We start from the raw sequence: 26,073 nt of genomic DNA, 5'->3' as shown, positions 1-26,073 counted from the left end.
TCAACCTGAAGACATCACACGATGCACATTCTAATTCCTCAGCAGCGGCCGATGTGTATATCTCAATATGCCGCTGCCCGTCAACATTCATAATGGTGTCTCAAAAAGACTACAACTTCTTCAGGAAATAAGATTAGGCACAACAAATGTCCTAATCAGATTCATTGACTTCAGTATCCCCAGATTAGCCACAAAGAATTCCCAGAAACTCTCTAGAAAAGCTGCATAAATTAATAAAATATACCAATCAAAACAATATGGAAATAGGTCTGTATGTCAGATGGTTAATAAAGAAGGGACGGATAATATGTAAAAATATAGGCAAGCATTTGTGGAAGAAATGGAATTGATAAAGGGCTACCTACAATAAAAACACACATATAAAAATAAGGTTGAGAGAAAATTCAGTGATCAAAATTATAAATTATACAATGTAGAAACTAGGACTAAGGCTGGTTTAATAACAGAGTACAAGTAAAACCATGATGCATTTTCATTTACCAGTATAAACAGAATTGCAGAGTAATTGCGTTTTCCAGGCAATACCAAACAGGAGGCATGGAAAAAGACCCTCAGATATCCAAAATCTAAAAGCTATGGAATCAAGGCAAGAACCTACCATAGATAGTATGCCGGGCTACTACAGGGCACATATATTCAGTCTTATACCAATTTAGAGTTACCAAGCAACACTACCTGCACATATTTAGTATATGGATGAAAAACTCCACATAGATAGTGACTGGACTGGATTCAAACTCTCCTCCTGTGCCACCAATGCCCCATTTAAAAAATGTATCCAACAATTGTGAAAACCTGCTGGCTAAAATATAATGATGGGTTTGTATAAATTAGATTTGAGCCACTTCTTTTCCAACTTTAGAAAGGCTCAAACATTGCTTATTATAATAAGTTTTTTTTTAAAGTTCTCCTTTAAATTCCACATTTTTATTTATTTACTGAAAATAGCAAATGTAAAATGTAACTAATATAGTAAGAATGCTGTACAGTTACTCATACAGAACAAAGCTGTTGAAAACCCTTGTCTACACTACCAGACTTCATTGACATGGTAACAGAAACACATCGGAAGACAATTAAACTTGAATGTAGATAATGAGCAAAATAGTCTGCTGTCATTAGAAGAGATTCCATTCTCAGCAGGCTGATGTTGATTGCTGTAATATTTTTAGTCTGCTGTGCAACTAATTGAATGAAATGTTTAACAGCGTGAAAAGCAAAATGTTTATCCACATTCAGCATTAACTATTTCTTGTAAGAAATCAGAGCTTTATACATTTGCATTTTATTTTACTGTTATTTTTTTATTATAATAGCTCTCTCTGCTCCTTTACAGTGATAGTTATTCACGTTATTTTTGATTTAATATCCTGCTATAGAAAATTACTTCTGATATTCTTTGATACCACCTTTCTCCTTTATTTCAATCATATCCTTTATGAAAATGTAATATTACAGTACATTTATTTGTATACTTTGTGGGACTATGTAGTCTGTGAATGCATTGTTTGAGAACTACTTTCTGTCAATCTCAGATTTTCATATTAATATCATTATTAAACAGTGTTTAGGAGCCCCAAAACACCTTTCTTATGCTGGTTTTACAAAATAGAGATCACATCAACTAGAACCAGAAACCCGAACCAGGCTAATAACCTGGGGCCTCAGGTATAACACTGTGCATAGAATTCACACTAAAACATGACGTATGGACAAAAGCGGAAATGTGCATACCCACCATTTACACATCAAGCCCATGGTTCCAGTTGTTTTTTCAGTGACAAACAGGAACTCTAAAAGAGGCATTACTTGTGCCATAATTACAGTTAGGTCCATAAATATTTGGACAGAGACAACTTTTTTCTAATTTTGGTTCTGTACATTACCACAATGAATTTTAAATGAAACAACTCAGATGCAGCTGAAGTGCAGATTTTCAGCTTTAATTCAGTGGGGTGAACAAAACGATTGCATAAAAATGTGAGGCAACTAAAGCATTTTTTAACACAATCCCTTCATTTCAGGGGCTCAAAAGTAGTTGGACAAATTAAATAACTGGAAATAAAATGTTCATTTCTAATACTTGGTTGAAAACCTTTTGCTGGCAATGACAGCCTGGAGTCATGAACTCATGGATATCACCAGATGCTGGGTTTCCTCCTTTTTAATGCTCTGCCAGGCCTTTACTGCAGTGGCTTTCAGCTGCTGTTTGTTTGTGGGCTTTCTGTCCGAAGTTTAGTCTTCAACAAGTGAAATGCCTGCTCAATTGGGTTAAGATCAGGTGACTGACTTGGCCATTCAAGAATTTTCCACTTCTTTGCTTTAATAAACTCCTGGGTTGCTTTGGCTGTATGTTTTGGGTCATTGTCCATCTGTATCATGAAACACTGCCCAATCAATTCGACTGCATTTAGCTGGATTTGAGCAGACAGTATGTCTCTGAACACCTCAGAATTCATTCGGCTGCTTCTGTCCTGTGTCACATCATCAATAAACACTAGTGTCCCAGTGCCACTGGCAGCCATGCACGCCCAAGCCATCACACTGCCTCCACCGTGTTTTACAGATGATGTGGTATGCTTTGGATAATGAGCTGTTCCACGCCTTCTCCATACTTTTTTCTTGCCATCATTCTGGTAGAGGTTGATCTTGGTTTCATCTGTCCAAAGAATGTTTTTCCAGAACTGTGCTGGCTTTTTTAAATGTTCTTTAGCAAAGTCCAATCTAGCCTTTCTATTCTTGAGGCTTATGCACCCTCTGTATTTACTTTCATGCAGTCTTCTCTTTATGGTAGACTTGGATATCGATATGCCTACCCCCTGGAGAGTGTTGTTCACTTGGTTGGCTGTTGTGAAGGGGTTTCTCTTCACCATGGAAATAATTCTGCGATCATCCACCACTGTTGTCTTCCGTGGACGTCCAGGTCTTTTATTGTTGCTGAGTTCACCAGTGCTTGCTTTCTTTCTCAGGATGTACCAAACTGTAGATTTTGTCACTCGTAATATTGTAGCAATTTCTCCGATGGGTTTTTTCTGTTTTCGCAGCTTAAGGATGGCTTCTTTCATCTGTATGGAGAGCTCCTTTGACCGCATGTTGTCTGTTCACAGCAAAATCTTCCACATGCAAGCACCACACCTCAAATCAACTCCAGGCCTTTTATCTGCTTAATTGATAATGACATAACGACGGACTTGCCCACACCTGCCCATGAAATAGCCTTTGAGTCAATTGTCCAATTACTTTTGAGCCCCTGAAATGAAGGGATTGTGTTAAAAAATGCTTTAGTTGCCTCACATTTTTATGCAATTCTTTTGTTCACCCCACTGAATTAAAGCTGAAAGTCTGCACTTCAACTGCATCCAAGTTGTTTCATTTAAAATTCATTGTGGTAATGTACAGAACCAAAATTAGAAAAAAGTTGTCTCTGTCCAAATATTTATGGACCTAACTGTATATGAAATTTAAGTGATGGATATTCATGTTTTTATAACAAGGTACAGAATTGGAACAAGAACACTATTGTAACACCGGCTAAAGACGAAAATACAGATAAGCTGGGAAGTGGCAGAAACCTGAAACAGGAAAAAAAAAGTTAAAAAGTTGAACACATGACAACATAAGACTTCAGGCATAAGCTCGGTTGAGCAGTTTAATGATTGAGCCTTCAAACATGGTGTGCATATCACTTCATATCACTGGCTGTGGAACCTGCTGCCAGGCAACACAATTTGAGAGATGGAGAAAAGAGCAAGAATAACAAATAAATAACATAACAAATAACAAATAACATTGTACTAAACTATTCAACCTGAAGATCACCAGTCTTTAGATTGTGTAGTTTGCTAACTGACACTACTTCAAAGTGCTTTACTTTGGAGCATTCATCAGAATAAGATGTGTGCAGGAAATGTTTATGGAATTTGAGGAAATAAAACAAGATAGAAAGTGTAAAGTGTTACGAACCCCTAAGTCAAACCTTGTATGTTTGATGTAAAATCAAAAAAACAACGAACAGAAGGACATCCAGACATAAGTCAATAGTTAAACTTTTCCAAGGTGATAGTGGAATCCCTTAAGAGGAAGCAAAGGCAGAAGAGGTAGGCACAGATCCACCCAGTCTGTCTCAAGCTGTCAAGTACAGCCTGAAGGCACTCCAAATGCGACTGCCAATCATTACTGAAAATGATGACATCATCAAAATACACTCTAGAATATTTGGAATAGAGGCGCAAAATCTGATCCATCATATGTTGAAATGTTAGAGGTGCAACATGCAGGCCAAATGGGAGTCTAGTAAATTCGAATAACCCGTCTGGGGTGGCAAATTCTGTTTTTCCCGCAACTGGAGGCATCAAAGGGCACCTACTAGTACCCCTTCGTAAGATCAAGTGTAGAGATATACAATGCCTGACCAAGTTTTTCCAGTAATTCATCAACACAGGGCACTGGATTAGCATCAGATTTGGAAATCTTATTTAAGTGTCTAAAATCGACACTGAACCAAATCAAACCATCCGGTTTCAGTACCAGAACGATCTGGCTATGCCAATCGCGCTTACTTTTGTGAATAACACCTAATTCGAGCATCTGTCTGACCTCATCACGGACTACATTCTTCCTCGCCTCTGGTATCCGATACAGGCGCACCTGCACCGTAACACCAGGCTTTGTAATTATCATATGTAATTACTGGTTATTATAGAAGAGTCATCCCTAATTTTGCATTTGCATCATTGCCGGTTATCAGATCTGTGGAAGAAAAATTCAGACGCAAGCATCAGTAGGCTTTTTTTTGCCCTAGGAACCAAGTTACCCAAACTATTCTATAACATTTCAATAATATTTACCGCTCTGATGCTGATATTTCTAATAAAATAGGTCATTGCGATAGCAATTAACAAGAGGAATTCATAATTATTTGCAGAATTACGATATTTAAGGGGTTCCTCTAAGGTGCCTCTTTCTCTCGTACAAATTAATCAGCACATCATCATCTCATAACAGCCTTATGTTTTGAGTCTGGTATTTTTCCATTTAGCCGTTTTAGCTCTAGGCCGTCCTCAAGAAACTGTGACACACAGATACTCGCACACAAACACACAGAGATACACCCATCATCAAGATATTGATGTTTTCAGTATCAGGGGACCCTAAAACATCGAGATCTTTTGAAAACTGGAGATAGAAATTTTTGACGAATCTAAAGCTTTCACTCCTCCCCGATAGACAATTGATTATTGTGGGGGAGCATGTAAAGCAAACATAAGGAGAACCATTAAGCAACAGCACCAACCCTTGCCTCAAGGTGCAGTTAGTGCTCAACAAGCCCTTAAGTTGTCCCCCAAGAGCACGAATGTGACAATCTGCAACAAATCTTCAGCATCTCCTAACTGCTGTCGCATAAAGGTATCACTGACTTGAATTTTATTATGTGAATGGATATTCTGTGCTCACAATTACACTTGTATTACTAGCAGGTCATACTTTCTAGTAAAGTTTAGTAATTGAATACATGTTACACTGATTAAAGATATTTTTCTCTGTGCCAGTGTAGATATTTTCTGTGTTATGTGTCTAGTTATTAACATTACACTCAATATATCTTGCCACTTTTGAACTAATTACTAAAGGCATCCTTTTGTAAGTTTAACACTAACACAGTTCAGTTAAAGGGTTCCCTCTTGCCATAACAGGGAGGGAGTTGATACTGTTTATAGTTCACAATATTTTATCTGTTTTTACCTGTTCTTTCAGATAGATAGATAGATAGATAGATAGATAGATAGATAGATAGATAGATAGATACTTTATTAATCCCAAGGGGAAATTCACATACTCCAGCAGCAGCATATTGATAAAAAACAATATTAAATTAAAGAGTGATAAAAATGCACGTATAACAGACAATAACTTTGTATAATTGTAACATTTACCCCCCTGAGTGGAACTGAAGAGTCGCATAGTGTGGGGGAGGAATGATCTCCTCAGTCTGTCAGTGGAGCAGGACAGTGACAGCAGTCTGTCGCTGAAGCTGCTCCTCTGTCTAGAGATGATACTGTTTAGTGGATGCAGTGGATTCTCCATGATTGACAGGAGCCTGCTCAGCACCCGTCGCTCTGCCACGGATGTCAAACTGTCCAGCTCCGTGCCTACAATAGAGCCTGCCTTCCTCACCAGTTTGTCCAGGCGTGAGGCGTCCCTCTTCTTTATGCTGACTGCCCAGCACACCACCGCGTAGAAGATGGAGCTCGCCACTACCGTCTGATAGAACATCTGCAGCATCTTATTGCAGATGTTGAAGGATGCCAGCCTTCTAAGGAAGTATAGTCGGCTCTGTCCTCTCTTGCACAGAACATCAGTATTGGCAGTCCAGTCCAATTTATCATCCAGCTGCACTCCCAGGTATTTATAGGTCTGTACCCTCTGCACACAGTCACCTCTGATGATCACGGGGTCCATGAGGGGCCTGTTCCTCCTAAAATCCACCACCAGGTCCTTGGTTTTGCTGGTGTTCAGTTGTAGGTGGTTTGAGTCGCACCATTTAACAAAGTCATTGATTAGGTTCCTATACTCCTCCTCCTGCCCACTCCTGATGCAGCCCACGATAGCAGTGTCGTCAGTGAACTTTTGCACGTGGCAGGACTCCAAGTTGTATTGGAAGTCCGATGTACTGTATATAGGCTGAACAGGACCAGAGAAAGTACAGTTCTTTGCGGTGCTCCTGTGCTGCTGACCACAATGTCAGACCTGCAGTTCCCAAGATGCACATACTGAGGTATGTCTGTAAGATAATCCACGATCCATGCCACCAGGTATGAATCTACTCCCATCTCTGTCAGCTTGTCCCTAAGGAGCAGAGGTTGGATGGTGTTGAAGGCGCTAGAGAAGTCCAGAAACATAATTCTTAAAGCACCACTGCCTCTGTCCAAGTGGGAGAAGGATTGGTGTAGCATATAGATGATGGCATCCTCCGCTCCCACCTTCTCCTGGTATGTGAACTACAGAGGGTGGAGGGTGTGGCAGACCTGTGGCCTCAGGTGGTGAAGCAGCAGCCACTCCATGGTCTTCATCACATGTGACATCAGAGCAACAGGCCGGAAATCATTCAGCTCACTAGGACGTGATTCTTTTGGGACTGGGATGATGCAAGATGTTTTCCAAAGCCTCGGGATTCTCCCCTGTTCCAGGCTCAGGTTGAAGATGCGCTGTAGAGGACTCCCCAGCTCCAACACACAGGCCTTCAACAGTCGTGGCGATACTCCATCTGGACCCACTGCTTTGCTGGCACGAAGTCTCCTCAGCTCTTTGCTTACCTGGGCTGCTGTAATTGTGGGTGGGGGGAAACTCTCTCCTATGCTGGTATCAGCAGAAGGATGGGTGGAGGGTGCAGTACTCCGAGGTGAGAATGGGTTAGGGTGGTTAAACCTGTTAAAGAAGTTGTTCATCTGGTTTGCTCTCTCCACGTCTCTCTCGATGGTGGCACCCCGCTTTGAACTGCAGCCAGTGATGATCTTCATCCCATCCCACACTTCCTTCATGCTGTTATTCTGCAACGTCTGCTCCAGCTTTCTCCTGTACTGCTCCTTTGCTGCCCTGAGCTGGACTCGGAGTTCCTTCTGCACACGCTTGAGCTCATGCTTATTAATTATTGGCAAGAGATAGAAAATGTCACACAAATTCTCAGTGGGATGGGTAGATAGACTTAGAAAATTACTACTATATGATCTGTTTAATGATATTCATATCATTAACAGGACTTACTTATCACATTAACCTATTAGCCTATTAAATATGACATCCCTTAGTTAGTCTGGTATGACTAATAGAATTTAGTATTATACCCTTATTTAATTTTGTGATTCCTCAGTGATTTCCATAACAGTATGGTGTAGTCTATTATTATATTTAGTTTCTCAGCTGCAATCTGTATTTTGTTTATCCTTCTTATCAGCACTACTTATTAAACTAAAGCACCTGCAACTTCGCATATCTGCCACTCGCGTTGTGAAGGGGGGGAGTCGGGGCTGAACACACACTAAGGAGATGTGGACGAATCAGCTGCTGTCTTTCTGCTTGCTGCTGCTGAGCTGCATGTTCTGCTTGTCGCACTGCACCTCGATCATTTAAAAGCCTGTACAGCACCTGTCCTTTGGTCTCACTGCTTTGTTTTGCGGGATGTTAAAGTGTCTCTCGCGGGACATCTGGGCTGATTATTACTTTCCTTATTTTCTGAATTTGCACATAGATTATTATTGTTTTTTTTGTGCATCCTTTTTGACCTTCTTTTCTCTCCAACACTTTTGTGTCTCTTTTCGATGTGCTGCTCTTTCTTCTTCGCTTAGTCATTCACATGCCATCTAGAACGTATAGCATTTTTAAGAGCTGGGAGCACATGAATTGTGTCTGCCAAAAGCATTCCAACAACTGCAAGGTTAGATGTCCGTGAACTTGTTTTAAATTGTTTGTAAGTAGGATGTGACATGCAAAAGTCACCATCTTGCTTCCTAAGGTTGTAATGTCTAGTCCCATGTGACGTCAAATTGTCTCTCTGAGATGATCACGTCTCAACCCAAGATTTTTTTATATAATACACATACATATATATATATATATAGTAGCAGTAGGGGGCGCTAGAGCTCCCTTGAACCCTCAGGTACCACTCCAAACACCGGGTAAAATTCCAGTTATTTATTCTATAATAATAATGTGCACTAAGCACCCTCCACTCCACACCACACATACAATGCACACTCCAATAATCAATAATCAAACCAATCCTCCTCTCCCAGACGCGTTGCCACCCTTCCACCCAGCTCAGCTCAGCATCTGGGCTTTCCCACAGTCCTTTTATATTCCCTGACCCGGAAGTGTTTCCAATCCTACTGTCCATGTGATGTCTTATCACTTCCGGGTCAGATAAAAAGTCCTTCTCTTCAACCCAGAAACACGTCGTTCCTTCTGGTCATATGATCATGATGTGCTTCCGGGTTATAGGGCACGTATAAGTCCTTGAGCCCCCCTACAGCGACTCCTGGTGGCCCCCGTGGTATCCCTCAGGGCTTTGAATACAAACTACAAGGTCCATGAGGCCCTGCTGGAATTCGGGGAACCTCCATGCTGTCGGGAGAGCTCCACCTGGCGGCCTGGGGGTGAGGGCCGGAATAGTTAGCCGGCCATCTACCACAATATATATATATATATATATATATATATATATATATACTGTATATTTATATACAGTGCTCAGCATAAATGAGTACACCCCCTTTAAAAAGTATGAATTTAATCAGTAGCTCAATGAACAAAAGAACAATGTCCAAAATTTTCACAAGGCTGAGTTTTATTGAACACTTGTTAAACTCCATAACATGAAATGAACGTTAATAATATAACTTAGATCACAAAATCTTCAGTTTCACTCAAATTGGTTGAAGCAAAAATGAATACACCCCGCAACAAAAACTACTACATCCAGTATTTTGTATGACCACCGTGATTCTTAAGGACATCACCAAGTCTTCTAGGCATGGAATGAACAAGTTGGTGACATATTGCAACATCTATCTTTTTCCATTCTTCAAGAATAACCTCTTTTAGAGCCTGGATGCTGGATGGAGAGTGATGCTCAACTTGTCGCTTCAGAATTCCCCACAGGTGTTCAGATCAGGAGACATACTTGGCCATTCAATCACCTTCACCCTGTTCTTCTTCAGAAATGCAACAGTAGCTTTAGATGTGTGTTTTGGATCATTGTCGTGTTGGAAAAGTGCACGACGACCAAGTGCACGGAGTGATGGCAGCATCTTCTCCTTCAGTATAGAGCAGTACATTGTTGAGTTCATGATACCATCAATGAAATGCAGCTCCCCAACACCAGCAGCATTCATGCAGCCCCACATAAGGACACTGCCACCACCATGTTTCACTGTAGGCACCATGCATTTTTCTTTGAAATCCTCACCTTTACGACGCCATACAGTTTTGAAACCATTAGTTCCAAAAACAGTGATCTTTGTCTCATCACTCCAGAGTATAGAGTCCCAGTAGTCTTCATCTTTTTCAGCATGGGCCTTAGCAAATTCTAGGCGTGCTTTTTTGTGCATGGGCTTTAGGAGAGGCTTCCTTCGTGGACGATACCCATGCATGCCATTCCTCTGCAGTGTGCGCCGTATTGTGTCATGGGAAACGGTCACTCCAGTTTGGCTTTCTACTGCTTTAGCTAACTGCAGTGAACTTGCATGGCGATTTTCTTCAACCCTTCTCATCAGAAGACGCTCCTGTTGAGATGTTAACTTCCATGGGCAGCCTGGACGTCTCTGTAAGATGGTTGCACTTCCATCTTTCTTAAATTTTTGGATCACTTTTGCTACAGTATTTTGACTGATATGTAAAGCTTTGCTGATCTTCTTGTAGCCCTCACCTTTTTTGTGTAAAGTAATGATTTCCTTTCTCAGATTTTTTGACATTTCTCTTCCATGTGGAACCATTGCTGACAGCATGAAATGGGAAGGGCTTTTCTTTGTTAAGTAATGCCCTTTTATAGTCACCTGTCTGCTGGACACCTCTTAAATGAATCACTAGACTCACCTGTGGTTGAATGTCTGTTAATTGGACTTTTGTAGTCTTAAGTGTGGCTTTTCTCCTAAGACTATAATTGGGGTGTACTCATTTTTGCTACATGGGCTTGAATGAATTTGTTAGGATAATCACTTTTTTGTGTGAGCAAATTAACAAATCTTGTTTGCAATCAATGGCCCACATTTGTGGGAGTATTTTGTAGTACAGTATCTCATAGACAATGTTCATACTGAAAGGAAACTAAAGGTTTTCTGACAAATGTAGTGGGGTGTACTCATTTATGCTGAGCACTGTATATATAAACATATAAAAACACACTTAGACTAAAATTGCACAGAGAAATGGGGCTGCTGATTTATGGAAATGAATACCACTACCAGAAGCGAATTGGAAAGAATAAAGTTTGTCGAAGCTCAAAGAAGACATGAGTAGCAAGTTTTGGCCTTTGGTACATGCAGTAGTCCCTATTCTGTTGGCTTCTTGTTACTCCTCGCAATATGATGTAAAATACACACAAATTCAAAGAGAGTGGTTATCCCTTATGGGTTGTGGAGTGACAATAGAGTGGGGGATGACAAGGTCTTGATGGTGAAATACAAGCAACATTGCAGAGAATTTAGGTGTCCCCTTGGAAATCAGACCATGATGTGGTGCTGTGTTCACAAAGCAGAAAAAGTAAAGGGCAGGTATCAGCCCACTTCAAGGTAAGTGTGTACAACACAAGTCAGGAATTAATGCATGCCTTGGTAAATTTAAATGGTTGAACAGCTCACTAAAAGGGTCTCTCACTAACAGAGCATAGAGAAGGTGAACATTGTACATAGTTCACCATATTATTTCTTTTTGTCTGTTTATTTCTGTACAATGCCTAAAACGTTCATTTCATTCAATGCACCATATAAATGTGCAACCAGTTAAAGTAAGACACAATTCAGTGTATACTGCTTTTGATTTAAACCCTCCAAAACCTTGTAAAGATTACAGATAAAAACGTTACATTCAGATCTGATTGAAGTTACAATTTTTTCAGGATGTGCTACAGGGTGAAGTTATATTTATATCCAAAATTCCCATTATCCCTACTAATTACCTGTTTCAATTAAAAATAATAGTTTCCTGTAAAATTTTGTTTTTCAATGACAATCGATAAAAGCCAATTGTATGTAGCATATACAGTGAGTAGCTCCAGTGGTCTTATAATATTAGCACCAAGTTAAAATAAAAATAGCAAAAATCGTACAATGAAAAGGGCTTAGTTAGTTACATAGTACTTCTGATACATCTGATTAACTGATATAGCGGATTGGACAATGACTGACTGATGCCACTATAACCAAGGCCCATTCTCTTTGGGAATTTCCAAGGCAAAGCTGAGTAACACAGCTAGTATTAGATACAAGATCTCCCTGCTGCCACCTAATGGCTTGGGGGACTTTAGTCATGCTTCCCAAAATCCTCCAGTGTTCTGTAGTTACACTGCTGCCCTGGTTGTCCAGTGGCTCCGCGGACAATATTGGGGCATAATGCACCTATCAACGGTGGTGTATTATCCCTGGAAATTATGGTAATTTCAGTGTACCTGCCACCCTGGTGATCTTACAACCTAACTGTTTTCTTTCATTATTGCAATATCAATTCCATTATAGTTCCTGATGACTCCCCTTTAACTTGCAAGGCTCTATTGCATAAACATACATAAATCTAGTCATCAATCATCTGAATCAGTGTTTTTCTAAGACTATAATAACTATTGTAGTCTCATGTGTAGGCAGACCTTCTCCTCTCATTTGAATGTATCAAACAGATAATGGCTCTACTTGGAGCTAATGACTTCCGGTTTTTAAAGAATCATATGAGGCCATCAATTTTATACGTCATATAGTACTGACAGGCACTGTCTGTAAACACATGTAACTCAGTGAAACCTCCTGTGGCCTTTGTGAACCTTGGAGGTATCCTTTAACTCTCTTGACCTGAGAAGAGTCTGCCCATTCTCTACTATGACAAGCTAAAGAGTATACAATATAAATACGAGCTGTACGAGCTGGATGATTAGATTCATTTTCTTGGCAGTGCATTTTCTTTGACATCTCTTTTTCATTAGGATTCTGGTACTCCACGGGTGTTGCTGTTTTTAAAATCTTTATTTCACAGAAGGGAATGTTCTGAGCTGTAATGTTGAAACCGATGGTGTGTGTCAGCTCAAAGTCAAAAAGGATGAAAGCTTTTTTGGCTGCCTACTCGTTTCTTCCTGGTTTCCAGTGCTAACTACAAGGAAGGAGGCACAGCAGACTGATGAGCTCAACTGCTTGACTCAACAGAATTTTAATTTGAAGTTTAGTATTGACTGACCTTATAGTATGCTAAAAAAAAGCTTCAGTAAGCATAAAAAATCAAGAGTGAATTAAGTGATCTTACTGCATGCTCCATTCTGCCATTCTTTTCATTTTCACGGTTAATCAAGAGGTGCTTGCAGCTAAAAGTAAAAGTTATCCCCAACATATAAAAACGCAGCAAGTTATTTCTCTTTAAAATAGACTTAATGTAAGACATATTGTCATGCTTGGGTCACAGATTTGCACAGAGACACAGGAGGTTGTAGAAAAAAACAGGAACTTTATTCAAAGCACTGCAAACAAACATCTGTCTCTTTTCAAAAGTTTAAATGTGCTCCATGACAAGTCAGAGATGATAGTTCCGCCAGGAGAAGAGAATGTCAGAGACAGAGAGAGAAAGAGAAGCAAACAATCAATTCCAAACTGACAGAAGCCCGTACAAGCTTTTTAAGTAAGCAGAGTACCGTGTGAGAGGCATATCACGCAACAGAGCCGCCAGAAAGGTAAGGAGCAATGTGAAGGTAGCCTGTCAATGTTTTTCAGGGGTTTTCCCAGCAGCGTCTGTATTCTCTAGAGGTGCGATCAGCCCCCTAGCTCACAATATATCAAATATGTCTTGAACATATAATTTGCATTAGATGCATTAGTTTGCATTGGTTTTGTTATGGTACAAAGTTATTGCCCTGAGACAACTTTACTTCTTGTTTGTTTAGTATTTTTTATTGTCATTTACATGTTGATTTGTCTGCGGTGTTTTGGCACCCTGCCCGGGATTGGTTCCTGCCCTGTGTTGGCTGAGACTGGCTGCAGCAGACCCCCGTGACCCTGTGTTTGGATTCAGCGGGTTGGAAAATGGATGGATGGATGGATGTTGATTTGTATATTCAATTATTCTGTTTTTGTTTTGTTTTTTTTACTTTTTATTTATGTGATAGTATTAACTTTATTGATGTGGTGTTCATTAATTTTGCTGTTATCTTTTATGAAAACTATATATTGTAGTTAGTGTTTTTTGTTATCTGCCCTGTCTCCTGTTTGTGGAGCCTAAAGAGGCAGGGCCACCCAGTTAGACAGCTGTGTATAGCAGTAGATTAAGCTGAAACTGAAGCGGGAGCAGTAGGTTTGCTGTTGCGTTTGTTTAGTTAGGTGTTGTGATTTTAATTTTTTAATTGGATTTGCTGGCTTTTAACCCCTGCTTTACTTTAAAGGTGCTGTTTTCTGTTTTGTATTTTGTATTAGATCTGTTTGCTTAAGGTGTTGTTTTCTTAGGAAAAAAATATTTTCTCCTTCTTTGTCCATGTCTTGCTTTTCTTATATACATTTTTGAATTCTTTTTAAATTAATATGTTCAAATGTTAAAGGGACCTTTTTGTTTTTAAAAGGATAAGTTTGGTATTATTCAAGTTGAAGTTATTTCTTCACAATCATTGTATATTTTAGTTTGCCATTTTAGTTTAAAATACTACCCCTCTCTTGTGTTTTATAATTGAGCAAAATGATACCAGGGCCCAAATGTGAAGAAAAAGTCTTAAAACTTACCAAATGCATTACTTTGAAGTAGCAAAGGTTCTGATTTAAGAAAATGTGCCTTCGGTGTTTCTGAGACATGATTGTGACAACAAAAGTTAATTGGAAATAATGATAGCATTTTGTAGTGGAGGCAATGGGTATTTGGGTCCCATTGTGATGAAAAGTCTTATAATGTACTGAATATATGCCTTTTTTAAGCCAAAAAATGTATTGAGTGTTGATCTACGTCCTCAGATTACATACATATTCCAAAAAGCAGCATATGTATATTGTTTTAAAAGCATAAAAAAACATTTATTTTAAAATTAGACCGGCTTAGTGCTTTACTTGTCTTCCTCCGTGAGAATCATTTATCACCAGGGTTGTGGATTCACCTTGAAAAGTCATCACCAAGCCCTGTTATTGACATTGAATGTTGAAACACAGATGTGAATTAATGTCTGTTTCTGTAGACAAGTAGAAAAAACTAGCTGAAAAAGTCACATGATCACTTACGATGATAACAGTAGGTATTAAAGCAACAAATACTGTTTTTAGCCAAGCTGGTCTAAAAGAAATAAATTCAGTAAACCAGTCAATATTTAGTTCTGATGTCCAATCAGACACAAGAGACTGGGTCAGGTGCATGGAGAAATGTAGAGGCCACTTCAGATATATTATGAGAAGTGTCTGGAATATAGGAGCAACATTTCTATCCCATCACGTTGCAGGTACCTCATTGTGCTGCCAAGAGCATAGCGACGGCCATACAGTTTTGCAAAGACACCGTTCTTGTAGCATGAGCTTCAGCCAATAGTTCTAGTAGGGCCTCAGAATCAAGATTAGCCACTAGTTGTAGTGCATTTGCCAATTAATTTTTGTGTGGTCCGGCAGCGGGCCTAAAACTGTGGGGCAGAAATGTTGCTCCATACCACAGGCCATTACTGATAGGAGCTATCGACAGAACTGAGATGGAGGAATGTCTGTCCTGAGCAGGAGGTGGATTAGGGCCCGAATGAATAGTCACATCAGGTAGGTGTTTTTAGGTGCCCCATGTTTGTTGGTGAGCATTGCGAAAACAAGTGTCCGAATTCCCCAATGCATTTCGGCAGTTGTTTTTTTTTCCTCAGCAGTGGAAGTAGAAGAACAGTTCCTCATAAAGCATTATTCAGGCTTCACACCTTTAGAAGTGAAAAAGTAAAGCGGCTTGGTGCAGTTGGTGAAGGTGCAATTTTTCAGATGAGGGAAAACATAAGCTTGGGAGAAATACATGGACAGAGGGAATAACCCAGTCCAGTGTAGTTTTTGCAAGGTAAATCCATCTTTCTGGTATGCTTTGAGAGATGAAGATGCCAGGTAGAGATGTTACCATCTGCTCTAACATAGTCCCACCAATAAATAAACCAGTGGGATTGATTATACATGACTCACCACACATAAGAGGGACATCTTGGTCACTCTCATGTAACCAAGAGCACTAGTGCCATTATAACATATCGTGCCATTAAAACTGAACAGAGTCAGCAAGACCTGAGCGTCTCTGGCTGTAGTGATATTAGCTGAAGAGGAATGTCATGTTTCAAGGAGTGAGTAGATGCAGAGCAGACATAGCAGGATAAGGCATTCAGCTTATAGGCTTATAATCATTGTGACAGGCGGCATGGCCATTACATGGCCGGGACGTCAACTGTATGGAAGGACCGGGTTGGGGGGAGAGCATCAGCAAGGCAATACCTTCCCTGGAATGCTAAATTGCAGCTCTCCTGGGCAGCTGTGGCACTATGGATTCCTGCAGGGTATGCTGGGAGTTCGAGTTTGGCTCAGCCCTGTTGGGTTCTATGGGGGCCGCCAGGGGGAGCTGCAGGGCCCTTCATTGGGCTCTCACCACACCTGTGAGTGATTCCAGGTCCGATTAATTAGCCACCAGGAACACTCCTAGGGCCATCATAATAGGAGCTGCCTCACTTCATTCAGAGAGCCTGAGTCAAGAGGAAGGAGGACGAAGCTTGCAAGGGAGGAGTGATGGCAGAAGGACGGGGAATTGGCAGCTGAAGGAAGGACTGTGTTGTGGTACTTTATGTACTGTGCTGTGGGGAGCAGAGAAAAGCGCTCCCCAGCTGTAAATAAAACGTGTGTCTGCCTGTCTGTGTCGAGATAGGACGGCTGTACGTGCCCCGGTGGTCCACACCATGTATCACAGCTCAGAGACTGGGTCACAGATAATAAGACTTTAATTAAAGTAGTTTCATAAGTGTTAAGAGTAAAAACTAATAGTAAAAAGGTTATAATAATCAAATAGTAAAAATCATATTTCACAATAGTAATACAGAAATATACTGAACTAACGTAAGATTAATGTTTGTTCCAAGTTTGATGAAGACGATGGATGCCTGCTGCTCTCTGTGGTTAAGCCACATGCCAATGTTTAAAAACATATTATTTTAAATGATCACTTTGTTCATCGTATTGTCTTATCTTGGCACTAATATTCAGGCAATCAAATCAAGACAGACTGTCCCCTCTTGATCACTAAAAACTACAACAGGATAAGGAAAAGTAGCAAAAGAAATAAAGTTCTTATTACCAACACTTTACATTACCATACCCACTTAACTGCTTCTCACATCCAGGACTGGTACTGCCAGAAGCTAAAAATGAAAAAGATGAAAGTTAGCAGGTGGATAAAGAGATCATCTCTTGTCTAGGTAGTCAAAAACTTAGGAAGCCACCGAGAGAGATTAAGGACCATTAGGAATCTGAAACCAGAAGCTTCAAGACTGAGCATGCACTTATAAAATGTCTGAAATAGTGTGTGTGTCTGCTATCTAATTGAATCGGCTAATTGCAAATGGCAAAAAGAGTGCTGCTTTTTACAGCTTTGCAGTGAAGAGTGTTGAGAAATCTAAATATTTAGAGGGGAAGAATTAGAACTAAATATAAAAGCACTGTGATTACAAAATTATAAAATGTAATAACATTTGCATACTAAACCTCATACTCCCAGTTTTAAGAGTGCATTTTTGAGCTCCACGATCAAACTGGTAGATATGTTTACTTACAGCTAGAAAAACTGAAACAACACCTACAAAAAAGTTGTTGTTCACAAAGTATCAATGTTTGTATTTTCAATTTTTTACATTGGAGTATTTATGTTTGTTTTTGTTAAGATTGCAGTGACAATAATGTTAATGTATTGCACAGTGCTGCCTCATTGTATAGTTTTGTGTAAACCACAATGTTTAAAGTAGTACAAGACTCTTGTATTTATCTTTATTTGCTCCTTGGGGAAACAATGTGCTATGCTGGTACATTCGGAATAGTGATCTCCTCACAACTCCCAGCCAGAAATGTATATCTCGTAACTACAAATAACAACTTGCCCCACAGTTTGATTAGCAGCCCTGTAAATAAGACACCATATCATACATATCCACATCCATTAATCTAAATTTTAGGGGTCATGATTAATTTGAAGAAAAGCATATTATTTCTTACTAATAGAATTGCACATCAGTTTTCTTTAGTTGTCTAGAAGCTGTTCCAATATTATGTATAGAAATTTAAAGAACTAATCGTATATTCCATTAGCTATCAGGCACACAATGCAATATGATTGAAACTGCAACCTTTAGAGATGTTTATAATGACAGTACTGCATAGTGGAATAAAAACTTTCATCAAAACATTTCCTTTAATATAGAAAAGAAACCAAAGTTAGAGACTTTGGTAAAAAAAAAAAAATTGGCCATTCACTTATCAATCACTATAAAATTACATTTTCTACCTATGATAAAGATATAGGTAGTATGTCCAAAGTATATCAGTGTTTTCAAATGTTCTCACCTCAAAATAAACTGAGACAGAACTAGAAACAAGTCCTTTCAGTCAGTTTTTCATTTACTAAATTGTCACCTTCATCAATATAGGCAAAATATCGTCTGACTAAGACTACAACAACAACAACAACATTTGTTTATATAGCACATTTTCATACAAAAAGTAGCTCAAAGTGCTTTACATAATGAAGAAAAGAAGAATAACAGACAAAATAAGAAATTAAAATAAGACAACATTAGTTAACATAGAAAAGGAGTAAGGTCCGATGGCCAGGGTGGACAGAAAAAACAAAAAAAAACTCCAGAAGGCTGGAGAAAAAAATAAAATCTGTAGGGGTTCCAGGCCACGAGACCACCCAGTCCCCTCTGGGCATTCTACCTAACATAAATGAAATAGTCCTCTTTGTAGTTAGGGTTCTCATGGATTCACTTGATGCTGATGGCCATACAGACTTCTGGCTTTTACTCCATCCATCATTGTTGGAACATCATGGTACTTTGAGTAGATGCGCCACCACCAAAAGGACACCGGAAAAGGAAACAGAAGAGAGAGTAGGGGTTAGTACAGATTTTAGAGCCACCATGAATAGTTATTGTAATGAATTGGATATACAGAGTATCAGGATTTAAATTACAGTGAAGTTATGAGAAGGCCATGTTAAAATAATGTGTTTTCAGCAGTTTTTTAAAGTGCTCCACTGTATTAGCCTGGCGAATTCCTATTGGCAGGCTATTCCAGATTTTAGGTGCATAACAGCAGAAGGCCGCCTCACCACTTCTTTTAAGTTTTGCTCTTGGAATTCTAAGGAGACACTCAGTTGAGGATCTGAGGTTACGATTTGGAATATAAGACGTCAGACATTCTGATATATAAGATGGGGTGAGATTATTTAAGGCTTTATAAACCATAAACAGAATTTTAAACTATGCCCAATGTATCCAGGTTAAGGCCATACTTATGAGAGACATCATCAGACATCTGTTCACATTTTTGAATGACCCCTCTGCATCCTTAACAGACAGCCTTGGGATCATAATAATCTCTAATTGTCAAGGAGCTCTATTTGAAGTAACACCCAGAGGAAATTATTGATTAATGAGCAGTCTGCTGTGATAATTAGCTTGACTGGAATGGTGCTCCAGTTTCCTCCCATGGTCCAAAGACATGCAAGTTAGGTGAGCTGGCATTGCTAAATTGTCCCTAGCAGGAACGGTCAATCCATTAGGCGAAATAGTCGGCTGCCCATGGCGCTGTCATCTGAGGCATGATAATAATGCTCACAGTATGTACACAAAGGGGTTCTGTTTGTGTTTCTGAAGGGACATGCACTCCATCCACTGAGAGGGAATGGTCATCAAACTCTGATGATATTTAGTGGGAACTGTTACCCACTGGGCACGCTTTATGAAAGTAAAGTATGCACGCTGTATACACTGAGGGGCATGTACTTCTTAAAGTCCACAGAGGTACACTGTTTGTGCTGTTGAAGGGGTGACTCCCACAGGTCATAGACCCACTACAGACAGCAAGAGATGACATCTGCAACCCCACATAAGGCTCCAAATGGGCTTCAGCTGGCACTGGGCCCTAGTCTGTGTTGGTGTGTGTGCATATGTTCTCCCTGTGATTGCTTCTCAGCAACCCTGCTCAAGATAAGTGGATTTGAAGATGGATGGATGGATGGATGGATGGAATCCTAACTCACCTCTCATGACACAATAGGAAAGGGTATCCTCTTTACTTAAATTTAGAAAAAAATTTGCTTTGTGAGGAATAATTAAGAAATTCTTTAAAGTCTGGCAGGTAATTATTAATGTTGTCCCTAATTAATTAAGCAGAGTCAATGCTAACCTTTAGGATATTTCAGTATCTTTGAGCGATTACTTCATATAAAATCCTTTTCCTTCTCTGCTGTCTGTTTGGTGGGGGAGTTATCTGATCTATTTAAGATGTAGTACTGTAGAGTATGTCTTCCTGATCTTTAATGTATTCATTGTAATTAAGCTTTGGAAGCAACAAAATCAGTGACTCATTTATCCAGCTGAGCATCAGAAGGAGCTACAGTAGTGCTTGTCCCATCAGCACTGGGTGCAAGGTAGTCACCTACACTTGATGGGATGGCACTTGAAGAGAAAACCCCTGTGGACATGAGGAGAATGTACTAATAGTAGTGCTCTAGTTGGGAATCAAACCAAGTATACATGACCTGTGAAGTAGCTATAATTATTAATATGTGATATTTAAAGTTGGGTGGCATGGTGGCGCAGTGGTAGCACTTCTGCCTCGCAGTTAGGAGACCTGGGTTCGCTTCCCGGGTCCTCCCTGCGTGAAATTTGCATGATCTCCCCGTGTCTGCGTGGGTTTCCACTGGGCGCTCCGGTTTCCTCTCACAGTCCAAAGACATGCAGGTTAGGTGGTTTGGTGATTCTGCATTGGCCCTAGTGTGTGCTTGGTGTGTGGGTGTGTTTGTGTGTGTCCTGCGGTAGGTTGGCACCCTGCCCAGGATTGGTCCTGCCTTGTGTCCTGTGTTGGCTGGGATTGGCTCCAGCAGACCCCCGTGACCCTGTGTTCAGATTCAGCGGGTTGGAAAATGGATGGATGGATGGATGGATATTTAAAGTTTAAAATTATACAATTTAAAAATAAATACATATGTATCTGCTTGTTTGCCTTCTTAATACAGTATTTTAGCTCAAATAGTAACTATCAGTCAACTAAATGGCTTCCACTTTCTTATGTTCCCGGGAGGTGTCATTTTCTAGGATAGTTTTATTTGCAGATGTTTAAAGAATAATAAACTGGCTCTGAATAACAAAAAATACTGTAAATGTCAACTCCTATTATAACTTACAAAAACATTAACGCTTAGACAAGGGATGATAGAGTTAAAGCAACAGTTACAGAAATGTTCAAATTAATTAACCACAGTAAATTCCTAGAAATGTCTAATTAATTCATAAAAGTTGCCTAGACTTTCAAAAAGCATTTGATACAGTTCTACCACACTAAAGACTAATTCTGAATCTAGAAGCCATGGGCATCAGAAATAACCTACAAAACTGGATCTCAAGTTGGTTAACTGCCAGGAGACAAAGAATACAGATAAGAGGTGAATGCTCCACATGAAGTAAGGTCATCAGTGAAGTCCCTCAGGAGTCTGTCCTTGGACTGTTACTTTCTCTCAATCATATTAATGATATTTATACATTCAGGTATAGGGAGTGAGCTTCTGAAATTTGCAGATGACACTAAAATTGAAGGGATGGCAGACAAAGAGGAGGCAGCAAAAGATTTCAAAAAGTCCTGGACAACTTTCAGAAGTGGGTGAACACTTGGAAAATGCAATTTAATGTAGAAAAGTGCAAAGTGCTAGACAAGGGCAAAAAGATCATCTATTATAAATACAAGATGGGAGACACTGTAATACAGAAAGCAACCTCTGATAAGGATTTAGGAGTTTATGTTGATACAACATTTTCATTGACTAAGCAATGCACAGAAGCAATTAAAAATGTAAATAAATTGTCAGGTTATATCATAAAAACTGTTGAATTTAAGTCAAGGGACATTATGCTCAAACTATATAACACTGGTAAGACCACATCTGGAGTATTGTGTTCAGTTCTGGTCACCACAGTAAGAAAGACATAGCAGCACTTGAAGCTGTGCAGAGGAGAGCAGCCAAGTACATCCTAGAACATAACGACATGTCCTACTCAGGCTGTCCTACTCAGCCTGTTTAGTCTTGAGTAGAGGTGACTAAGTGGGGACTTAATCCAGGTATTTAAAATCCTCAAAGGCATCGATAAAATAGATCCAGAAACATTCTTTCAGCATAAGGATGAATCACTTACTCAAGGCCACCAGTGGAAATTAAGGGGAAGTGGATTTAAAACTGAAGCCAGGAAGCACTTCATTACACAATGAGTTGTGGGACTCTGGAACAAACTACCGTGACATGGAGTTGAAGCAGAGACCTTGACAACCTTTAAGGGAAATCTGGATGTGATATTGGGACAGCTTCGCTATGAGATAAACAAGCGGGCTTAATGGATTGAATTGTCTCCTCTCATTTGTCAGATTTCTTATGTATAAATCATATGATGACAAATCTTTTCAGGTTTTGTTGAAGATCTTAATGCATAAAAAGATTAATAATTAACAATTCATAGTCATATGAAAGTGGCAGAGCTAACACATTTATAGTATAAAGGAATAGGTTATGTTTTGAGTTACCCGATGTACATTTCTGCAACTCTACCATCACATTTTACAGTATTTCCTCAACATTTATCAGTGCATCAATGTGAAATAGTCCCAGTGAACAAATGCCATTTAGGAGCAATTTTGTAAAATAATGAAAAGTAGGCAGTGTAAACTGAATGCACATGTTTCCATTTCACTCCTTCCTGCTCGGTGTAGAGGTGAATTTGGAAAGAGGGTTTTGCTGTAAGCAGTAGTTGAAAATGGAAAAACACTTGTGTAGACTAAAGATGTTAAGCAAAATGTGATAAACAATACAGTTAGCCTCATTATTTTTGTAAACATATCTGGAATGAATAAATGTGTGTAATAGTGAAGCCTAGCTATCCAGCATCTGCTGCAACACCTCTGGTTTAGATAAATCTGGGAAAAATTAGAAATGCAGTGCAGATATCTTTGTGTTTGTTATAATAATTCAATAGGGAATTAAGCCTTAATGGATTATTTACAAAATTTGTGTTATCATATATTAGTTATAAATGTCAAGATAAGTACTTAGGATTGTCATCTAACCTTGAATTAATATCAGTTTTCCTTTTCACTCTTACTCTTTTAATAAACTGAAGAAAAAAATAAGTACAACCCCAAAGGTTTCTTGTGCTCTTTTATCATTACAGCAAAATTAGAAAAGGAGGAGGAGATTGAAGATGAGGAAACTTTGCTAAGGAAGATGCGTCGGTTGACTGATTTCTATGACGTTCACAAGGAGATTGGAAGGTGAGTCACAGCAGAAATCATTTAAAAGCTTATTTACATTTAATGAACCTACAAGAGTCATTGACGGAGTACTCAGGGCAGACTGGAATCTGCCGCATTGTTCCCCTCTGTTTCTTTTTCTGCTTTAATTAAGTAAGTGTAAATGTTTCAGAATTATTTTGGAGAAATGTAATGACTCAAGGCTCTCGCCATGTTCCATACTCTTGAATCTAAGTGTGAATTTTTCACGCCTAGCTTGGTGTCTTCTTTGTTAACCTCTCAGCAGGCTCGGCAGCCCCAACAGAATGTAAATTAAATTTCTAGCGTGAAGTGAGAAGGGCATATCAGAAATTACATACGCAAGAAATAAAATTGTAGTGCTGTAGGTATTTATTGATACAGATAATAGTTATTTTAGTCTCAGTTTTACTGAAAAGTATAAGAATAAATCCATAGCTAAAATAAGACTGTTCAAAGCAGTTTGTCGCCCATGCACTGCCACTAACCACCTACCGCCCACCCACAGCTGAGAACTGTCAATACGATTTCCCAGATGAACACCTTCCATCTGCCCTGCCTCTCCTCCTAACAAACGCTTAAACGGAAGACAGTCTATTAAAATCCCAACAGAGCAGCCAGAAGAAAGACTAAAATGGCCTGAAACTAAAGGTATATAAATGTGCCTTCCACTTCTTTTCTGCTTGGATTTCTTTTCAGCCCTATGCATCCTGAGTAATCCGGGCTGAGACCAGTTTTTTTCAGGAGATTAATAGCTACAGATGAAACCATAAAGAAAACAGGATTAAATCAGCTACACCACAGACAGCAGTTTTTCTAAAAACCCTTGAGTGTAAGACAACATGACATCTCAAACAGCTAGTGCCTGGTCATTTTCTGAGAGAGTAACATTACCTTGTTACACCTGTCACAAAAACAAGACATAAACAGATAAAGGTTTGGGGCAGCCACCCATATAATATGGTATCCTGGCTGCAGAGTCGGTTTTTTATCAATAAACAGCACTGATGTGCATACAATTGAGTCCAGAACAAGACTGAGGAATTAGGAAAAAGGGCAGGGTTTTAAAGGGTTCAAGCCTAGACGTGACGTCAGAGGGGCCGGAGCCGGTTAGGTCTCCTTCCATTGGCTCGGTCCCGGAAGTGACGTCAAGAGAGCCAGATGGAATCTCCTGGGAATGGTCTACAGGGAAGGGAGAAAAAGAGTCAGTGCACTCTGCCAGCTCCCAGCATGCCTCAGAACTGCCGTCACTCAAGCCCTTTAGCTGCCTCCCATGCGCACGTGTGTGACAAGGCCCCCCCCTTAGCCCAGACCCATCGGGTCGGCGACCCTAACCGAGAGGTCGTTAACTCGGGAAAGAGCATCAGCGTTGGCATGGAGAGAGCCTCGGCGATGAACGAGCGAAAACTTATACGGCTGTAGGTCAAGAAACCACCGGGTGACCCACGGATTCGACTCCTTGTGCAGGGCCATCCACTGTAGGGGTGCATGGTCCGTGACAAGGGTGAATTCCCGGCCCAACAGGTAGTACCTAAGCTGAGTAATCGCCCATTTAATCGCCAAAGCCTCCCTTTCCACCGCTGCATACCTGGTCTCCCGGTCTAACAGTTTCTGGCTCAGGAACATGATGGGGTGCTCCACACCATCGACGCTTTGGCTCAGCACTGCCCCCAGGCCTGTGTCCGAAGCGTCCATCTGGAGGATGAAAGGCAAAGAAAAGTTAGGTGCCATCAAAATAGGTGCGGACGTAAGGGCCTGCTTTAAGTCACCAAATGCAGCGCCTGTCTTCTTAGTCCATACCACAATGTTCGGGGCCCTCTTCTTTGTTAAATCAGTCAAGGGTGCCACTCTCTCTGAGAACCGGGGTACAAACCGGCGGTAGTACCCCGCTAACCAGAGAAAGGCTTGGACCTGCCGCTTGGTTTGTGGACGGGGCCATTTCAAAATGGCATCTACTTTGGAGCACTGTGGCCTTACGGTACCCCAAACCACCAGGTAGCCTAAATATTTGGCCTCACTTAATCCAAAGAAGCATTTCTTGGGATTAATCCGCAGCCCGGCCTCACCAAGTGTCCGCAATACCGCTTGGACATGGTGTAGGTGTTCCTTCCATGTGCTGGAATAGATGACCACGTCATCCAGGTAGACAGCACTGTATGAGTTATGAGGCCGGAGCACTTTGTCCACCAGACGCTGGAAGGTTGTTGGAGCCCCGTGTAACCCAAATGGAAGGACACGATACTGCCAGTATCCGCTAGAGGTACTAAACGCGTTTTTTTCCTTTGCGGAGTCCGTTAAAGGAACCTGCCAGTACCCTTTTTTCATGTCAAGTGTGGTCAAATATCGAGCCTGTCCAAGTCTCTCGAGGAGGTCGTCCACTCGTGGCATTGGATAGGCATCAAATTGGGAGACTTGATTAAGCCGACGGAAGTCATTGCAAAACCTCCAACTCCCATCAGGCTTACCGACCAGCACAATGGGACTGGACCAGGGACTATAACTTTCCTCAATCACACCTAGTTCCAGCATGCGCTTGATCTCAAGCTTTTTGCCTCGGGAAGACGATACGGGCGTTCTTGGACAATAACCCCGGGCTCTGTCACAATGTTGTGCTCAACCAGAGAGGTCCTTCCTGGGTTCTCACTGACTACTTCTCGAACAGCCCGGATAACTGTTTCCAGCTCCTGCCGTTGTCTGGAACTTAAATCAGCACCGAAGTTAAGGCTGTGGGTGTGAGCGAAGAGTGAGCGGGGCTGGCCAGAGGAGGGATCGGGATCCCTGTCCTTCCACGGTTTCAGCAGGTTCACATGATAAA

General features: G+C 40.4%; 1 protein-coding gene across 1 annotated transcript in view; it reads left to right on the top strand.

The window, feature by feature from the left end:
• spega (striated muscle enriched protein kinase a) overlaps positions 1-26,073 on the top strand; it is a 450,531-nt gene that overhangs the window by 340,893 nt on the left and 83,565 nt on the right. Inside the window, exon 21 of the mRNA XM_051931209.1 lies at positions 23,162-23,261. Within this exon, the coding sequence (XP_051787169.1) occupies positions 23,162-23,261 (100 nt within the window). The remainder of the gene's footprint in view (positions 1-23,161; positions 23,262-26,073) is intronic.

This window comes from Erpetoichthys calabaricus, chromosome 8, assembly GCF_900747795.2.
Source record: "Erpetoichthys calabaricus chromosome 8, fErpCal1.3, whole genome shotgun sequence".
Lineage (NCBI taxonomy): Eukaryota > Metazoa > Chordata > Cladistia > Polypteriformes > Polypteridae > Erpetoichthys > Erpetoichthys calabaricus.
Note: the sequence above shows the minus strand (reverse complement) of the source record. Positions and strands in the feature narration are given on the sequence as shown.